The sequence below is a fragment of the Myxocyprinus asiaticus genome, chromosome 50 (assembly GCF_019703515.2).
Source record: "Myxocyprinus asiaticus isolate MX2 ecotype Aquarium Trade chromosome 50, UBuf_Myxa_2, whole genome shotgun sequence".
NCBI lineage: Eukaryota > Metazoa > Chordata > Actinopteri > Cypriniformes > Catostomidae > Myxocyprinus > Myxocyprinus asiaticus.
Window position 1 is genome coordinate 25,944,980 of NC_059393.1, and position 16,969 is coordinate 25,961,948.

Consider the following 16,969-nt stretch of genomic DNA (forward strand, 5'->3'; position numbering starts at 1 on the left):
TAAAAAAAATATCCCCTTTAATATATGGAAAATAATCGTTAAAGAATGGAAAGCTTCCTCCAACCATGACACGAGCCCAGATCAGTCTGATTCTTTAAAAAGACAAAGATCCAAGCGAGTGTAAGAGTTACCATCCAATTTATCTGATCCAGCTAGATATTAAAATATTGTCAAAAATTCTGGCTAACTGATTAAGTAAGGTTATGACATCTCTTATACATATAGATCAGGTGGGGTTTATTCGAGGCCGCAGCTCTTCTGATAACAGGCGTCTCATCAATTGTTGCAGTTTTTGTTTTTTTGTTATTTACCTCTGTGTACCTTAAATTGATGCACAAGGGTTAATTCTAATGATGACCCATATGTTCACTCATGATGCACACATAACACAGTAGACATGACATTATTCAGTAATTAAGTATGTCAGATTAATTCAGTAGCCACTCTGACTGATTCATAACAGTTTTTGATTCAAAACGATCCAGCTCACAAGAATCATTCTCTCGGGAATCAGACTACACTTTGTGCGTGCTGTATCCCAATTTGCTATGATAAAATATTGCCAAGACAGTCTTATTGTTGATCCAACACAATTTTCTGAACATTTTACTTGTATCATCATATTAGGGTCAACCCTTTCTTGTTTCTAAGGAAAGCTTGATAAAATAAAAATAATAAAAAGAAAAAAACACAATAAAAATTGTGCGTCTCAAGAGTTTTCTTTATTACAAAATCACGTTGAGAATCCATTCGCGCAGTTTCCTGTCACGAAGGGTCTTTTTCCTGTGAACCGCTGAAACTGGGAACTCAGATCCAAAATGGCGTCATACGGCGTCCAGCTCGTGATCATCCGGGTCTCTGAGGACGCGACCAATCGGAGAGAAGATGCAAAAATAAGGCGGGGCCAGGGTTCCTCGGTTTTTCGACTATTCCAGCGTCAATATAGGACATAAATGAGTACTGAACGGCTGGAACGCATTTAAATTTTATACTTAAGAGCATCAAATATCAAAAGTAAATCAAAGTGCCCCGCAAAGCTCTCTTCAACCACGCCACATAAACGTGAGATTGATGTTGTGACGTCAAAGTGGAAGAGGCCAATGAACAGACTACATATTTAGGACAAGAGCTGTTTAACCCATCGCTGCAGCACGCAGACAGTATAGAGCTACAACTATAGATCTAAACGCGCTGCTTTAAATGTGTTATTTTTTATGTGTTAAAACGACTACTCTCAGTTTTTCCTCCTTATTGTAGCCAGTACAACTCATAACTTATACACAGACCTTTTCAATACTCTTAGTTGTCTTTATAACCCTTTAAACAATATGCATTAAGCTGTAAGTCCAGTCTTGTACGTTGTCTGCTTTATGTATGGTTTATAAAATGACAATTCCCAGCCTTACCTCCGTATCTTAGACAGTAAATATCAGAAAATAAATATATATACACACGTTCCGTCCATACAGCTATCGTTTAACCTTTGAATTGTGATATTCATGAAGCCGCAGATCGAATCTAGTGTATAATTTCTATGTCCATGCAGGTTGAGTGCGTTTGTGCGCATGCGCAGTGTGCATTTGCGTTATGAAACAATGCCGTTTTGGGCCGGTTAATTCCATTTGTCTACAGTGAATCTGCGGAGGTCTTCTTGACTCTGACATGATTTAATATCTGGAATTTACTTAACTACATTTATAACAATTCCGGTGAGTGTTGCTTTTACATATACATGAATTATTTCACATATATATGGAATGTTAACAGTAAATAATGTTGCATATAGACTGAACTCATGACCTCATTATTAAAATCACTTAATTTTATGATATAACTTTATTAAAATATTATAAAAAGCTTTCTTTAGACTGGTATTACAGGAGGAACTGTTAATACTTGATTAAATGTGTCATTTTTGTGACATACGGATCAGTTATAAATTGTAATGACCCAATTTTATCACTGAGGTTATAAACATAATTAATTATCAGTACAGATTTTATCACTAAAAGTTGAATAACTGTAATGTTTGAAATGGGTTTTAACAAAATTTTTATTTTATTTATTTTATTTTTTCTTCTGCCAAAGTCAAAATTTTTTGAAATCAGTGACTTGGGTTTTAAATGTACTAATCTTACTAATTTTACTAAAATTTACTTTCTTGTGTCATTTTGCTTAACGTCTGCGTACAGTCGAACACTCAGACATTCAAAGTATACTTCGGTTTTGACGCGAACGCTTAGCGTCTGCGTACAGTCGAACACTCAGACATTCAACGTATACTTCGGTTTTGACGCGAACGCTTAGCGTCTGCGTACAGTCGAACACTCAGACATTCAACTTATACTTCGGTTTTGACGCGAACGCTTAGCGTCTGCGTACAGTCGAACACTCAGACATTCAAAGTATACTTCGGTTTTGACGCGAACGCTTAGCGTCTGCGTACAGTCAAACACTCAGACATTCAACGTATACTTCGGTTTTGACGCGAACGCTTAGCGTCTGCGTACAGTCGAACACTCAGACATTCAACTTATACTTCGGTTTTGACGCGAACGCTTAGCGTCTGCGTACAGTCGAACACTCAGACATTCAAAGTATACTTCGGTTTTGACGCGAACGCTTAGCGTCTGCGTACAGTCAAACACTCAGACATTCAACGTATACTTCGGTTTTGACGCGAACGCTTAGCGTCTGCGTACAGTCGAACACTCAGACATTCAACGTATACTTCGGTTTTGACGCGAACGCTTAGCGTCTGCGTACAGTCGAACACTCAGACATTCAAAGTATACTTCGGTTTTGACGCGAACGCTTAGCGTCTGCGTACAGTCGAACACTCAGACATTCAACGTATACTTCGGTTTTGACGCGAACGCTTAGCGTCTGCGTACAGTCGAACACTCAGACATTCAAAGTATACTTCGGTTTTGACGCGAACGCTTAGCGTCTGCGTACAGTCGAACGCTCGGCCTTCAAAGTATACTTCGGTTTTGACGCGAACGCTTAGCGTCTGTGTACAGTCGAACACTCAAACATTCAAAGTATACTTCGGTTTTGACGCGAACGCTTAGCGTCTGCGTACAGTCGAACGCTCGGCCTTCAAAATATACTTCGGTTTTGATGCGAACGCTTAGCGTCTGCATACAGTCGAACGCTCGGCCTTCAAAGTATACTTCGGTTTTGACGCGAACGCTTAGCGTCTGCGTACAGTCGAACACTCAAACATTCAAAGTATACTTCGGTTTTGACGCGAACGCTTAGTGTCTGCGTACAGTCGAACGCTCGGCCTTCAAAATATACTTCGGTTTTGATGCGAACGCTTAGCGTCTGCATACAGTCGAACGCTCGGCCTTCAAAGTATACTTCGGATTTGACGCGAACGCTTAGCATCTGCGTACAGTCGAACGCTCGGCCTTCAAAGTATACTTCGGATTTGATGCAAACGCTTAGCATCTGCGTACAGTCGAATGCTCGGCCTTTCGAAGTATACTTCGGTTTTGATGCAAACGCTTAGCATCTGCGTACAGTTGCATGCTCGGCCTTTCAAAGTATACTTCGGTTTTGATGCAAACGCTTAGCATCTGCGTACAGTCGAACGCTCGGCCTTCAAAGTATACTTCGGTTTTGATGCAAACGCTTAGCATCTGCGTACAGTCGAATGCTCGGCCTTTCGAAGTATACTTCGGTTTTGATGCGAACGCTTAGCGTCTGCATACAGTGGAACGCTCGGCCTTTCAAATGGAGATCTGGATATACAAGTCCCTCACCAAAGATCACATTCTAGGACTGGCCTTGTTTAGATTAGTTATAAATATTGTGCCGGCCATATGGTGTCAGACTTACTAATCTGATCTGTTACAGAATAGTTTAAAAGGCAACTTGAGCATCATGGCGGTAAACTCCATCCACTGGTTTCGTAAAGGACTACGTCTCCATGACAACCCCGCACTGCTGGAGGCAGTGAAGGGGGCGGACACCCTGCGCTGCGTCTACTTCCTGGACCCTTGGTTCGCTGGGGCGTCAAACCTGGGCGTCAACAGATGGAGGTGAGTTACACACCTGCAGAGTGTATCAGCTGCTCCATTGTTATACATACAGTGATTATAAATAAGATAGGAAATGAGATGCACGTAACATTGCTGAAATTAAAAACTCAAAGTGAGCAAATATGAGCCAATATATCGGCCTATATTGGTCATGGCAACTCATGCATGATGATATTTTGGCTTTGATCTAAAGTAAGTTGCTATTTATCTTGCTATGTCATCAGCCTTTTTTCAATATTTGATATATCCTGTGTGTATTTGCTCTGAAATGGCTTGTAATATTGAGCAATATTTAGCTACATATATTTTAAAGTAAGTCAAATGCCGCATTCAGACTTTCTGAAACATTGAGTGATTACCCAAATTAATCGTTGAATCAGAGTTTTGATCCGATTCATTGAATCATGGAAATAAACTCTTATCAGCATTTTTCCTGCCTAAGTTTAAATGAGAGACATTATTAAAACATCTCTGATGCTATTGAAATAAAAGTGAGTTATGAGGAAACGATGACAGAATTTTCAATTTTGCGTGTCATGACTCCAGAAGTGTTGGTGAAAATGGCCTGCCGACTTTAAGAAATGTAATGGTGAAATAAAAGGCACATAAAAATCTTTGGAATGTTTACCATGTTTGTTAAATTAATATAATCAACCAAATAATATTGAAAATATATCATAAATATTCAATATAGCTTTTAATTTTCCCCAATATTGAAAATGTGATGTTAGCAACAGCTGGTTTAGCAGGGAAATTTTGTAGTAAAGTTGCACAAACTCGAACTACAGTTCTAACAATTACCTTTTATGTTTTGCACCTTTATGGCAAAAAAAACCCCAAACATTAAATGTATTTTTCATTTGGCCCACCTGTGAAAATTCTGCGTTAGAAACAATAAGTGTAGAAGCAGCGACATTTAGTAAAGTTGCGTGATGAAACATGTTTCATTTTACTTTTATAAACAATGAATTTAAGAATTCTGTTTTAAAAGAGCGAAAATAGAACTACAGTTCTTGTTAATCACCTCAGTAGTGCGATAACTGCATGCTGCGTAAATCGTATCGCGATTCGCAAATAGAACTCTGCATTTTTACTACCGAATTTAAATGACTTACTTATTAAAACATTAATAGCCAAATAAAAGGCACATTAAAATAATTGTGTTTTGCACAATGTTCGTTAGGTTAATATCATCAATCAAATAATATTGAATATAATCTTAAATATTCAATGTACCGCCCTGCCCTACTGGAATCATCTATCAAACTACTGATTGGTTAGCGAGACGTTTGGAGACTCCCTATTGGACGAACATGTTTGCAAGAGTTAAAAAAATGTAACTCGTTTACGTTTAAAAAAAACATACGTGTAGTAGCAAAACATTTTAGTAGTTGTTGCACAGTTGTTATTTATAAACAACTAATCTAATAGTTACACCTAAATTAAACTACTTAAAGTAGAAACCAAAGTTGCGACCGACTTCCGTATTGTAATGTATTTCCGAGTGCAACAGCTTATCGAACAAGGGAAAATATGAGTTTACTTATCGGTTGTTGATTGAATTGTGAAAATATGGGCGTTGCATAGCGGAACGGAGGCAGACCTGAATGCGAGTTTGCAGCGGACACAAACACCACCGTGCTGAACGGAGCCGGTTATCGGTGAAATTGAGCGCCGATCTCAACACATTTATGATCAAACTGACAACATAAATACACGAGCACATTGCGGGCTTTGCTTACGAAGAGACTGTAGCCGTTGAAAAACGTGTGAGTAAAAGATAACGCTATTTTAATGTTTTGAATCGCAATACACTAAATAAAAAGGAAAAAAACTCTTACTCGTTACTCACATTCAAAAATATAAATAATCTCCAGAGGCATCTGAAGCGTTGTATTCATTAGCGATCACCTCAGCAATTCAGGCGTGAAATGTCTCGAACACAACCGTGAATTCGCCGTTATTCCTCCTCATTCGAAATGTCAATTCAAGCTAGCTGACCTGTAACCAAGGACATTTGGGTTTACGAATGATAGTTTTGAAGGAAAACAGATGAAGATACACCTTGCCATCTTCACTAAGCAGCGATTGACGCTTCGTTCAACTCTACGCGAGGTTGTGGTATTTATAAGAAATGGGGCGGGGTTTAAGCGGGCTAAATGATTGGAGAAGTCCTGCATACGTCACCAGAGAGAAGTCTGTTTCACCAGAAGATCGAGTTATGACATTTTGATTAAAGATTACGAGGTCAAAATAAACATCAATAAATAAAACATATGCATGGATGAATCGCTCCCAATAAGATCAATAACATGCGTTTAGACAGTAGATAGGGTGAATGTTCATTTCATGCCGACTTTAAACTGACGAGGGAGAGACGGGATGATTTCAGGGCGTGTCTGAGTTCACAAGTTTTTCTTGTCTTTACGGGTCGCAGCGTTTCTAAACTTTCAACCTTTCACGTCCAAAAGCGACCCTAACCCGTGTCTTGTCACGTCAGCAACAAAAAATGTGTGTCCTTCTTCTAATAATGAAGCAGGTTCAACATAATCAGTGTTTGGGGCGTTTCTCTATCAGTGAACATTACATTTACTGCATACACCGTGATAGAGTGTTAAACAATGCGAAAATCAGAAAAAGTTTGTTTCAGTTTGTCCAGAACTGTCATTAACAGCGACCTCTTGTGGTTCGTTCTGGTAACTTTAACCTGAGCTGCAATAACGCAACACACTGTACTTACTGTACGTGCCAGTGTACCAGTTTATAAGTAGACAGATTGGTGATGTGCGTTGTTGTTTATTCAGGTTTCTGCTGCAGTCTTTGGAGGATTTGGACTGTAGTCTTCGTAAACTCAACTCCCGTCTGTTTGTCATCCGCGGTCAACCAGCTAATATCTTCCCTCGGCTATTTAAGGTAACACACCTGCTGGACATCACTTCAGATCTACACACAGTTAATTGTAAAGGCCTGATCACACCAAGCCTGAATTTTTGTTGTGGATTATGGATTTAAATGTGTGACTTAATATGCAAGATAAGTTGAATTTTTTGTGATTATCATGGGTTTTTTGGGGGGGTTATTTTGTAATTTGCTGAGTGTAAAAAAAGTAAGAATTTGAGCTGTTGAAATCTCTTGCTGTCATTCAAGTTTGCAAACTATTCTAAGAGACTGATGGAAATTTGCACTCACTGCGAATAGTTTTTACAATTTTCGCCACTGCTTCGTGTGGCTTTGTTGCAGTCCTCTTGGTGAGAATATGCCCTAATTTATATTTATATGAAAGTGACCGCATCCCATAATACACCTGTGTGCATGTTGCTTTCAGGAGTGGAATGTGTCTCGACTGACGTTTGAGTGTGACTCAGAGCCGTTCGGGAAGGAACGAGATGCAGCAATAAAGAAACTGGCATCTGAAGCGGGAGTAGAGGTCAACGTCAAGATCTCACACACGCTCTACGATCTCGACAAGTAAGAACAACCACATGTATGGAGTTATATTTGTGCCATAATTCTGCACACACAAAATTATATTTTGAGCGCACTAGCATATTTCTGCATGCGCAAGATGATATTTTGAGCATGCAAAAAGGTATTTTGCATGCAGAGTGTGTAGGAGGAGAAAGCAAAATTTAAGAACTCTGAGCAAATTCACATTCAAATAAACTTTATTCAAGTGCAAAATAGATTTTCGTTTGCTCAAAATGAATTTATATTTCCAAGATACATTGCTTTACAAAACTGAGTTCAAGCGCGTGCAAAATAACTTTTTGCATGCTCAAAATATCATCTTGCACATGCAGAAAATTATTTGCATTCTCAAAATATCATCTTGCACATGCAGAAAATTATTTGCATGCTCAAAATATCATCTTGCACATGCAGAAAATTATTTGCATGCTCAAAATATGATCTTGCGTGTGCAGAAAATTATTTGCATGCTCAAAATATCATCTTGCGTGTGCAGAAAATTATTTGCATGCTCAAAATATCATCTTGTGTGTGCAGAAAATTATTTGCATGCTCAAAATATCATCTTGCACATGCAGAAAATTATTTGCATGCTCAAAATATGATCTTGCGTGTGCAGAAAATTATTTGCATGCTCAAAATATCATCTTGTGTGTGCAGAAAATTATTTGCATGCTCAAAATATCATCTTGCGTGTGCAGAAAATTTTTGCATGCTCACAATATCATCTTGCACATGCAGAAAATTATTTGTGCGCTCAAAATATCATCTTACGCATGCAAAAAAAAAATATTTATTAAAAAAAAATTATTAAAAGTATTTATTAACAAATGTATATGTATTTGTTTCGAAAACACTGTTAAATAGAAGTATTCTACTAAACATTTATTGCACTACAAAAATATACATACATTTTCAATTGGTTAATTTTAAGTCAACATGAAACAGCATTCGCAACCCATTGCGGACCTATTTTGAGTGAAACAGGATATTCAGCGAGTATTCTAATAGTACTTAATGACATTTAAACTGAATAAAAAGCACATATAAATCATTACAATATTAACAATGTTGTTTAATTTTATTTCCCCAGGAAAAGTACTTTGAAATGTTTGTCAGTATTTGATATATCAGTGAACCTTAATTTCTATTGATGTATTTCTCAGGATAATAGAGTTGAATGGTGGTCAGACTCCACTCACGTACAAGCGTTTCCAAACTCTAGTGAGCACCATGAGTCCTCCAGAACCTCCAGTAGAACCTCTGACCAAAGAACTCATGAAGAACTGTGTCACACCTGTCAGTGAAAACCACAGAGAGAGATACGGAGTGCCCTTACTGGAGGAACTGGGTAATGCACACACCCTCACCAGGCTGATATATCCAGGATAATGTCAGTGAGTGGGTTGTAATATGGTTGTGTTGTGTATTTGTGTGTTCAGGGTTTGACACTGAGGGTTTGGCTCCTGCCGTGTGGCCTGGAGGAGAATCAGAAGCTCTGACTCGCATGGACCGACACCTCGGGCCCGAATCTGCTGCGGTACGACCACACGACACTACACACTAGCACAGACAAATGACACATGCCCTGTGCACTGAGAGACTGTAAAAGGCTTTGAGATATGTGTGTGTGTGTGTTTGTGTTTTTCAGGTGTGGCAGGAGAACTTTGAGCGACCAAAGATGAACTCCAGTCCTCTGTTGGCAAGTCCGTTGGGTTTGAGTCCATACCTGCGATTTGGCTGTCTGTCCTGTCGCATGTACTACTACAAACTCACCGAACTCTACAAGAAGGTCCGTCACACAAAAACAAAACCAGCATCATATAGCTGAAATGCTACTGATTTGGAACACGAGCATGATGCCTAAAAATCCAGCTGATTCGCAAAGTCCAAAATCAGCAGCTGATTTGAAATGCGCAAAAAATGCTGCTGAAAGTAAACGCAGCAAACACAGTTTACATTTACATGCATTTGGCAGACACTTTTTAGTTTATTCGCAATGTGCCAAAAGATGCAGCTTATTAAAAATGCAGCTGATTTTGATTGTGGCAAAAATGCAGCTTATTCACAATGCGCCAAAAGATGCAGCTTATTAAAAATGCAGCTGATTTTGATTGTGGCAAAAATGCAGCTTATTCACAATGCGCCAAAAGATGCAGCCGATGTAAAATGTTGCAGAAATGCAGCTCATTTGGAATGCGCAACAAAAAGCTTTATAATGTAAACATTACAAAAATGCTGCTTATTCACAATGCACCAAAACATGCAGCTGATTTGGAATGCAACAAAAATGCAACTGATACAGAATGCACAAAAAATGCTGTTCAATGTAAACATGGCAAAAAATGCAGCTCATTTGGAATGCGCAAAAATGCTAGTGAATGTAAATGTAGCAAAAATGCAGAATATTTGCAATGCAACAAAAATGGAGCTAAATAGGAATGCAGCAAAAAAACGCTGTTTAATGTAAACATGGTAAAAAATGCAGCTGTTTGAAAATGGTGCTGAAAGTAAACGTGGCTGTGACGAGAAGGAGGGCATGGCCGGGCTGAAAGGGTGCATGGCCGGCGCTGAATCAGATGATCAGTGGGATAGCGAGATAAAGGGGAGCCGGAGACGCCGGTTCAGATGCACGCGGCCGTGCTGCATGTGTGTGTGTTTATGTTGTTTAAGTTCAGTTTGATATTAAACTTTACGTTGACTGTTCAGCCGGTTCCCGCCGCCTCCTTGCCCATCCTTTAACTGTTACAGTGGTGCTGAAACCCGGGAGGGAGGAGTCCTTGCTGGCCAGCCACCCCTCCGTCCCCAGGCTGACGGCCACGGCTGCTCCTCTGGTGGACGGCAGTGGCGAGGACTCCGTGACAGCACATCCCTCCTCCCTCCCGGGTTTTGGGACCACTGTAACAGTTAAAGGATGGGCAAGGAGGTGGCGGGAACCGGCTGAACAGTCAACGTAAAGTTTAATATCAAACTGAACTTAAACAACATAAACACACACACATGCAGCACGGCCACGTGCATCTGAACCGGCGTCTCCGGCTCCCCTTTATCTCGCTATTCCACTGATCATCTGATTCAGCGCCGGCCGTGCACCCTTTCAACCCGGCCATGCCCTCCTTCTCGTCACAGCCACGTTTACTTTCAGCACCATTTTTTGCACATCCCAAACAGCTGCATTTTTTACCATGTTTACAAAACGCTTGCACCAAAAAAACAAAATCAGCTGGATGTAAACGTGTGGAAAAACGTAGCGATTCAGAATGCGTCAAAAATCACAAAAATGCACAAAAAATTAAGCTGAATCAGTATGTGACTATAATGCTGAAAAATACGTCTATGATGTGGCGATGTGGCACTAGGTTTTCTGACACACGTGTCTTTGTTCTGTTTGTGCAGGTGAAGAAGAATGAAAACCCGTCCATCTCGCTCTACGATAAGATCTTATGGAGGGAGTTTTTCTATACGGCGGCCACTAATAACCCGCGCTTCGACCGGATGGAGGGAAACCCCTTCTGCATCCGCATCCCGTGGGATAAGAACGCAGAGGCGCTGGCCAAGTGGGCGGAGGCTAAAACGGGTTTCCCTTGGATCGACGCGATCATGACACAACTGCGTCAGGAGGGCTGGATTCATCATCTGGCGCGTCACGCGGTGGCGTGTTTCCTGACGCGAGGAGATCTGTGGATCAGCTGGGAGGAGGGCATGAAGGTACACTTACCACTGCAGCATGGATGGCACAGAATACTTGAGTAGTTCTGCCATGAGTTGCAATTTGGTCTTGTTCTCCAGTAAAAATACATCAATTTACTTGAGAAGCAAAATGATATGTATCATGTTTTACTGGAAAAGGAGGATACGCAATAAACAGATTGTTCTCATCTGAGTGCAGGTGTTTGAAGAGCTGTTATTGGACGCAGACTGGAGCGTAAACGCGGGCAGCTGGCTCTGCCACTCCTGCAGCTCCTTCTTCCAGCAGTTTTTCCACTGTTACTGTCCCGTCGGGTTTGGACGCAGAATCGACCCCAACGGAGACTTCATCAGGTCTGCAACCACTTCTTATCCTGTTACTACATCACGGTTCCCTCTCTAGTTAATCAGCTAAATATTGACAAACTTGTAATGATATCCTGTCTGTGAACAAATCATTCTTTTGAGTTGGTCCTTTTCAATGAATCACTTCACAAATGATTCACTAGCGAATCAGTCTGAATTTGAATGAGGAATGCACAAAAACAATAGAACAAATATATATGTATATGCAGTTGTATTAATAAAAGCATCAGTCCCTTGTGAGTTTTGAGTCTTTGGGTGCTGTGGTGTGATGGTTGCATTTTGGTTGTGTGGAGGTTGTGATGAGACGCTGCGGTTTAATTACTCTGATTACAGGCGTTATTTACCTGTCCTCCGGGATTTTCCAGCAAAGTTCATCTATGACCCCTGGAACGCTCCCGAGGACGTGCAGATCGCTGCCAAGTGTGTGATCGGAGTGGATTACCCCAAACCCATGGTGAACCACGCCGCGGCGAGTCGACTGAACATCGAGAGGATGCGACAGATCTACCAACAGCTGTCCAGATACAGAGGACTCAGTAAGAGCGCTTAAATTTGAGAATGTTTTATGTCTATCTTAGTAAACTCTGTTAAATTTCCATTTCTGTCCAGTCGGATAATTGCATACCCAATTGTAGTGCGATCCAATTAATTAAATTAGTCATGAAGTGACTACGTGTAAATTCTACTATTGGGCCGCTATTAATTCTCATTGCTGCTTGTCGTGAGTTTGAATCCAGGGTGTGCTGAGTGACTCCAGCCAGGTCTCCTAAGCAACCAAATTGGCCCGGTTGCTAGGGAGGGTAGAGTCACATGGGGTAACCTCCTCGTGGTCGCTATAATGTGGTTCTCGCTCTCGGTGGGGCGTGTGGTGAGTTGTGCGTGGATGCCGTGGAGAATAGCGTGAAGCCTCCACACGCGCTACGTCTCCACGGTAACGTGCTCAACAAGCCACGTGGTAAGATGCGCGGATTGACGGCCTCAGACGTGGAGGCAACTGAGATTCGTCCTCCACCACCCGGATTGAGGCGAATCACTACGCCACCACGAGGACTTGGAGCACATTGGGAATTGGGGAGAAAAAAAAAAATCGCAGATTAATCATTATCAGACTTTTATCACCACCTTAGTTATCGCTATCGGCAAAATCCACTATCGGTCAACCTCAAGTATCAGATGTACCTACACATAATGGAATGATGTACGTTTATATACTTATTTTGGAAATTAAAACAAGTGTGACGCATAAAAATAGACCATGATTTTTATGTCTCAGTACGCCTGATGGATAAAGATTATTTGTACTGCATCCTCTAGTTTTAATCAGCGGCCCCTAGTGCTCGCATTTGAGCAAAATAAATTAAATATCTAATGTTTATTCATAAGGTCTGCTCGCCACTGTGCCGTCCAACCACATGGAGGAGATGGACGTGAATGAAACGAGAGGAGCAGCAGCGCCCCCTACACGCCGAAGGACACACAGTGAGTATTTCTACAACTGCGTTACAGCTTGTATCAGTCGGTGCGACAGAATCAGCGAGCTGTAATTCTCTGTTTATCCACCAGGGGTTGGAAGAGAGCAGAGGGGCGGTCACGAGCAGCCCGGACTGAGCGGAGCGAAACACCAACACGCTCTCGGTGAGAGTACGCACATTTCATCTGGTTTATTGGGAAATGTCTGTACATTTGTTTTATGTACACATGCAAAGTTCAAAGCAGTTTCCACGTTTGTCCCCCGCAGGCCACCGTACGTTGCCGTACACCACGCAAAGTAACCAGACAGGCCACGCCCACGCGTTCGCCGTCCCACAGCAACCGGGTACGGAATAGCTAGACTCTGTTAGGGCTGTTAGAAATAATAATTTCTAACAATTTCCTTCTATTGTAACATGAGATCAACTGGTCTTATTGCTGGTTGTTATTCGTAAAGTAATAAATGTTTGTGTTAATAATCTAAACATGTTTTTTGTTTTTTTCTGCTCAGGACGTCTGACTTGGCCGGCTTGGGGCGGGACGGGAAAGAGAGAAAGGGAGGCGGAGCATGACTGTTGCCATGGTGACAATGGCCCCACCTCTACTCTAAAAGTGCAGCGGCAAGATGATGAGGTCAGTGAGAGGTCAAAGGTTAAGCCCGGCCTGTTGTGACCTCAATCTGAAAAACAACACCGTGAAGCAGCTCAGTTTCAGAACAGAATTTGATGTTGTATTACAGCGCTAAACTTCTGTGTTCGTTTCAGAAGAGGCGGGAAGTCCAGGAGGGCGTGTCCTTCTCTTCAAGAGCTCCACCTACTGATGGATTTGCATAATGTATTATAAACGTCCTTATTGTGTCTACCACAGTGTCAAAAAAATGATTGAAAGTTTTATCCAGTCAGATTGTGGCATAAACGCAATATTATAATTTTTACGACAACTGAATATTGCTCACTAAATGATCCCAAATATTGATTTTAAAAATCAAATGAGAGAGAGAGTTGATATCTGTTATGTAAATACTATCCTCACGAGGTTAAGATCAAACCTAAGGCCCTTTCACACCAAACGCAAATTGAAAAAGCAAAGCGAATCACAGACGAATGAACATTTAATTAATAATGAAAACTTAAATTGGAATTGGTTGTAAAACATATTGCTCTAACTCTCATTGTTTCTATTTAAAATCTTGTTTGCACAATGTTCACATTTGGCGTGAAAGGGCCTTTATATATTCTTATAGTCATTTTAAACTCAGTGTCATAAACAGCCGAAGAAGAACACACATTAATTTATTCGACGACTACGCCACATTAAACCGATTCCAAACTCACTCAGTATTGCTGATTGTAAAAAACTGTTTACTCGCCGCTGCTCCATCGCATCTCACGAACATGCTTTGAGCAGGTGTACGTACCGGCATCTGTTTCCATAGTGATGATGCTTTGTTGCTAGGCTGTTGTCGTCTGGGTCCAAACAGTCTCATTAAGTTATTGGTGCTGTAGACTAACGGTGTTATCTTCTCTATAACTGACATTGTAAAATAGTTGTTTTTGCTTTGAAATGTTCACGGAAGTTCTGTCGTGTTTTTTGAGCATTTGCACTGTAAAACTGCACGGCGTGTAGAATCGGCTCTTTTGCGTCATGTCACACGTCTCCCATCGGTCTCTGCACACGGTTTCATTGTGTAGTCCAGCATTTTGTATATGACAGTTGTGTCTTATGAAGCTGTACATTTTTGCCGCTTGGTTTGTCATTTTTCTACAAAGTATTCGTAGTCCTTTTGAATTTTAAAACGAAATGTGATGTATATCGTACCAGCATTTGTGTTTCCTAGTCTGTGTGCTTTTCATCATTTGACAAATAAAACTATTTAAATACACAAACTGTGTCTTAATATTTAAAAACAAAGACTTCTGATCATTCTGCTTTCTGAAAGATTTTCATCCTTAAAAGCTTTAGATGCTATAGCTGTCTGGCGTCTTTTACACCTAAGCACATGTTTTTAGTTAATTGTAAAGTTGTCGCATACCAAATTACATATTTAACCCTTGTGCGACCTTCGGGTCATTTGTGTCTTTTTCATTTTTGTTTTTTCGATCATTTTGGCTGTGTTAATGCCAACGGCATAAATTTTGCCAAAGGTGTGAATTTTTGGGGTAATTTTGATATTTCAACCTCAGTTCCTATAATACATCTATAATACACTGTGTACACAAAATAGTTACACTCAGGACCTTCAGGACAAAAATGTCCCCATTGAAACCCATTAAAACTGCAATATTTGATCCCAGTGCCATTAAAGCATAAAATCATGAATTCTATGATATTATACTTTCATTTCAGAGCCCTGGCTTCAAAATTTACATTTTTTATATTTTCCACCAGATGGCGCCATTTTTCTCATGTTTAGCCTATGGAGCAAATACAAGCTTTTCCCCTATTTTCTGTTTTCTGTATTATAGAGCACTGCAGGACAACTGAATAAATGATGCAGATAAAATAGTGTGTGTGTGTGTGTTGGTATGGATGTCAGAGTGTGTGTGTGTGTGTGTGTTGGTATGGATGTCAGAGTGTGTGTGCGCGTGTGTTGGTATGGATGTCAGAGTGTGTTTTGTATGCATGTATGTCTGTGTGTGTGTGTAAAAAAACAACAGTGGCATTATGTAAACAAACTGGCATTTAAAGGTTAAAATCCTGAAAATGAATTAATATTTGGTATTTATGATCAGGACTGATGTTGCTTAAAAAAAAGTAACTCACTGAAAGTGGAAAATAATATTAATATATAATATTATGACAGTTTTTTGACGTGGATATTTTTGTCCTTTAAGGTCCTCCGAGTAACTAATTTAAATTGACGCACAAAGGTTAAACACCGAATGTTCAAATTAAACATTGCTCTTTGCGTTAAGTTTGTTTACAGTTAGCAAGTCTTGTGTAGCCAGACTTTTGACTATCTGCGTAAAGTCGGTTAACATTGCTTATTAATAGACCAGCATGGAAAACAAATCTAAACAGGGACGATTATTTGTTGTTGAGATTTTCAAATAAGATTAATGGATACAAGAACAAAAAGCATTGAAATAGTCAACGAAAACTACATTTAGCACCAGAATTTGCCTCATAAATGAACGCACAAAACGTGTTCAAGAGGTCCATGTCTCTGGAAAGGTTTTAACCATTGAAAACACTTCCTCGAACATCTTTCACATGTCTTTATTATATTCAAATATTAAAAATTGTACTTTATAAACAGTCTGACTGGTAACACATAAGATATAAGATGAAATATGGGAACAGCTACAATAAAGAAATCATTCAGGGGTACACAAAATAAGGCACATCTGTGTTTTGAGGGTCACAATTATTAAATGAGTCTTTGGTTGTAGAAACGGAAATAAAACAGCATCCAAAGTTTTCCAGTTATTATCATCGAGCCAATTTATGATTTTGGCATTAACGTTCTGACAAAAAAAACCAATATGCATTAAATTGACTAAACTTCCCTTTGTAGAAATGTCTCGGATGTTGATCTGTGAAAAATTAAAAATATCCATCACCTTTACATGCATTTGACCAGCGGTTTTGGTGTCCAACAGTGAGTTCTGAAATTGAAAACAGTACAAAAAAAACAAAACACAAGAACAGACCTGAAAAAAAGCTCGAAGAGAACTCAAACGGACACACAGAATGCAAATACTGCACAGCAAACAAGCATCAAACGAGTGTTCTGGCTCAAAGGTGACAACCTCGCCAACATGACATCATAATCTCACTCTGATTTGTCTTTCCTCTTCGCCGTGAATGGAACTTTATTGGCTACTGTCGACCCCACTGTGGACACGCCCCCTGCCACTGCAGACACTCCGCCCTTCACAAGGCCGACGCCCACCGACGGGACAGCGTTCACAGCTGATTTGGTGATT

The 16,969-nt window shown here is 40.2% G+C and overlaps 2 protein-coding genes across 4 annotated transcripts in view; one reads left to right on the plus strand and one right to left on the minus strand.

Annotated features, from left to right (window-relative positions):
* Positions 1 to 16,969, minus strand: part of LOC127439143 (choline/ethanolaminephosphotransferase 1-like) — a 154,923-nt gene that overhangs the window by 91,590 nt on the left and 46,364 nt on the right. The gene's annotated exons all lie outside the window — the stretch shown is intronic.
* On the plus strand, positions 1,587 to 16,812 carry LOC127439119 (cryptochrome-1-like). 2 transcript variants are annotated; one of them, XM_051695199.1, is made up of 15 exons: positions 1,587 to 1,709; positions 3,865 to 4,049; positions 6,854 to 6,962; positions 7,375 to 7,517; positions 8,684 to 8,868; positions 8,960 to 9,057; positions 9,169 to 9,309; positions 10,914 to 11,225; positions 11,407 to 11,558; positions 11,904 to 12,106; positions 12,954 to 13,049; positions 13,134 to 13,205; positions 13,309 to 13,386; positions 13,552 to 13,673; positions 13,805 to 16,812. In XM_051695199.1, exons 2-15 carry the CDS (start codon positions 3,892 to 3,894, stop codon positions 13,871 to 13,873), a joined length of 1,938 nt encoding a protein of 645 aa, XP_051551159.1. In that variant the 5' UTR covers positions 1,587 to 1,709; positions 3,865 to 3,891; the 3' UTR covers positions 13,874 to 16,812. The 2 variants fall into 2 exon arrangements, with proteins under 2 accessions (XP_051551159.1, XP_051551160.1); XM_051695200.1 differs by having other exon boundaries at positions 13,808 to 16,812.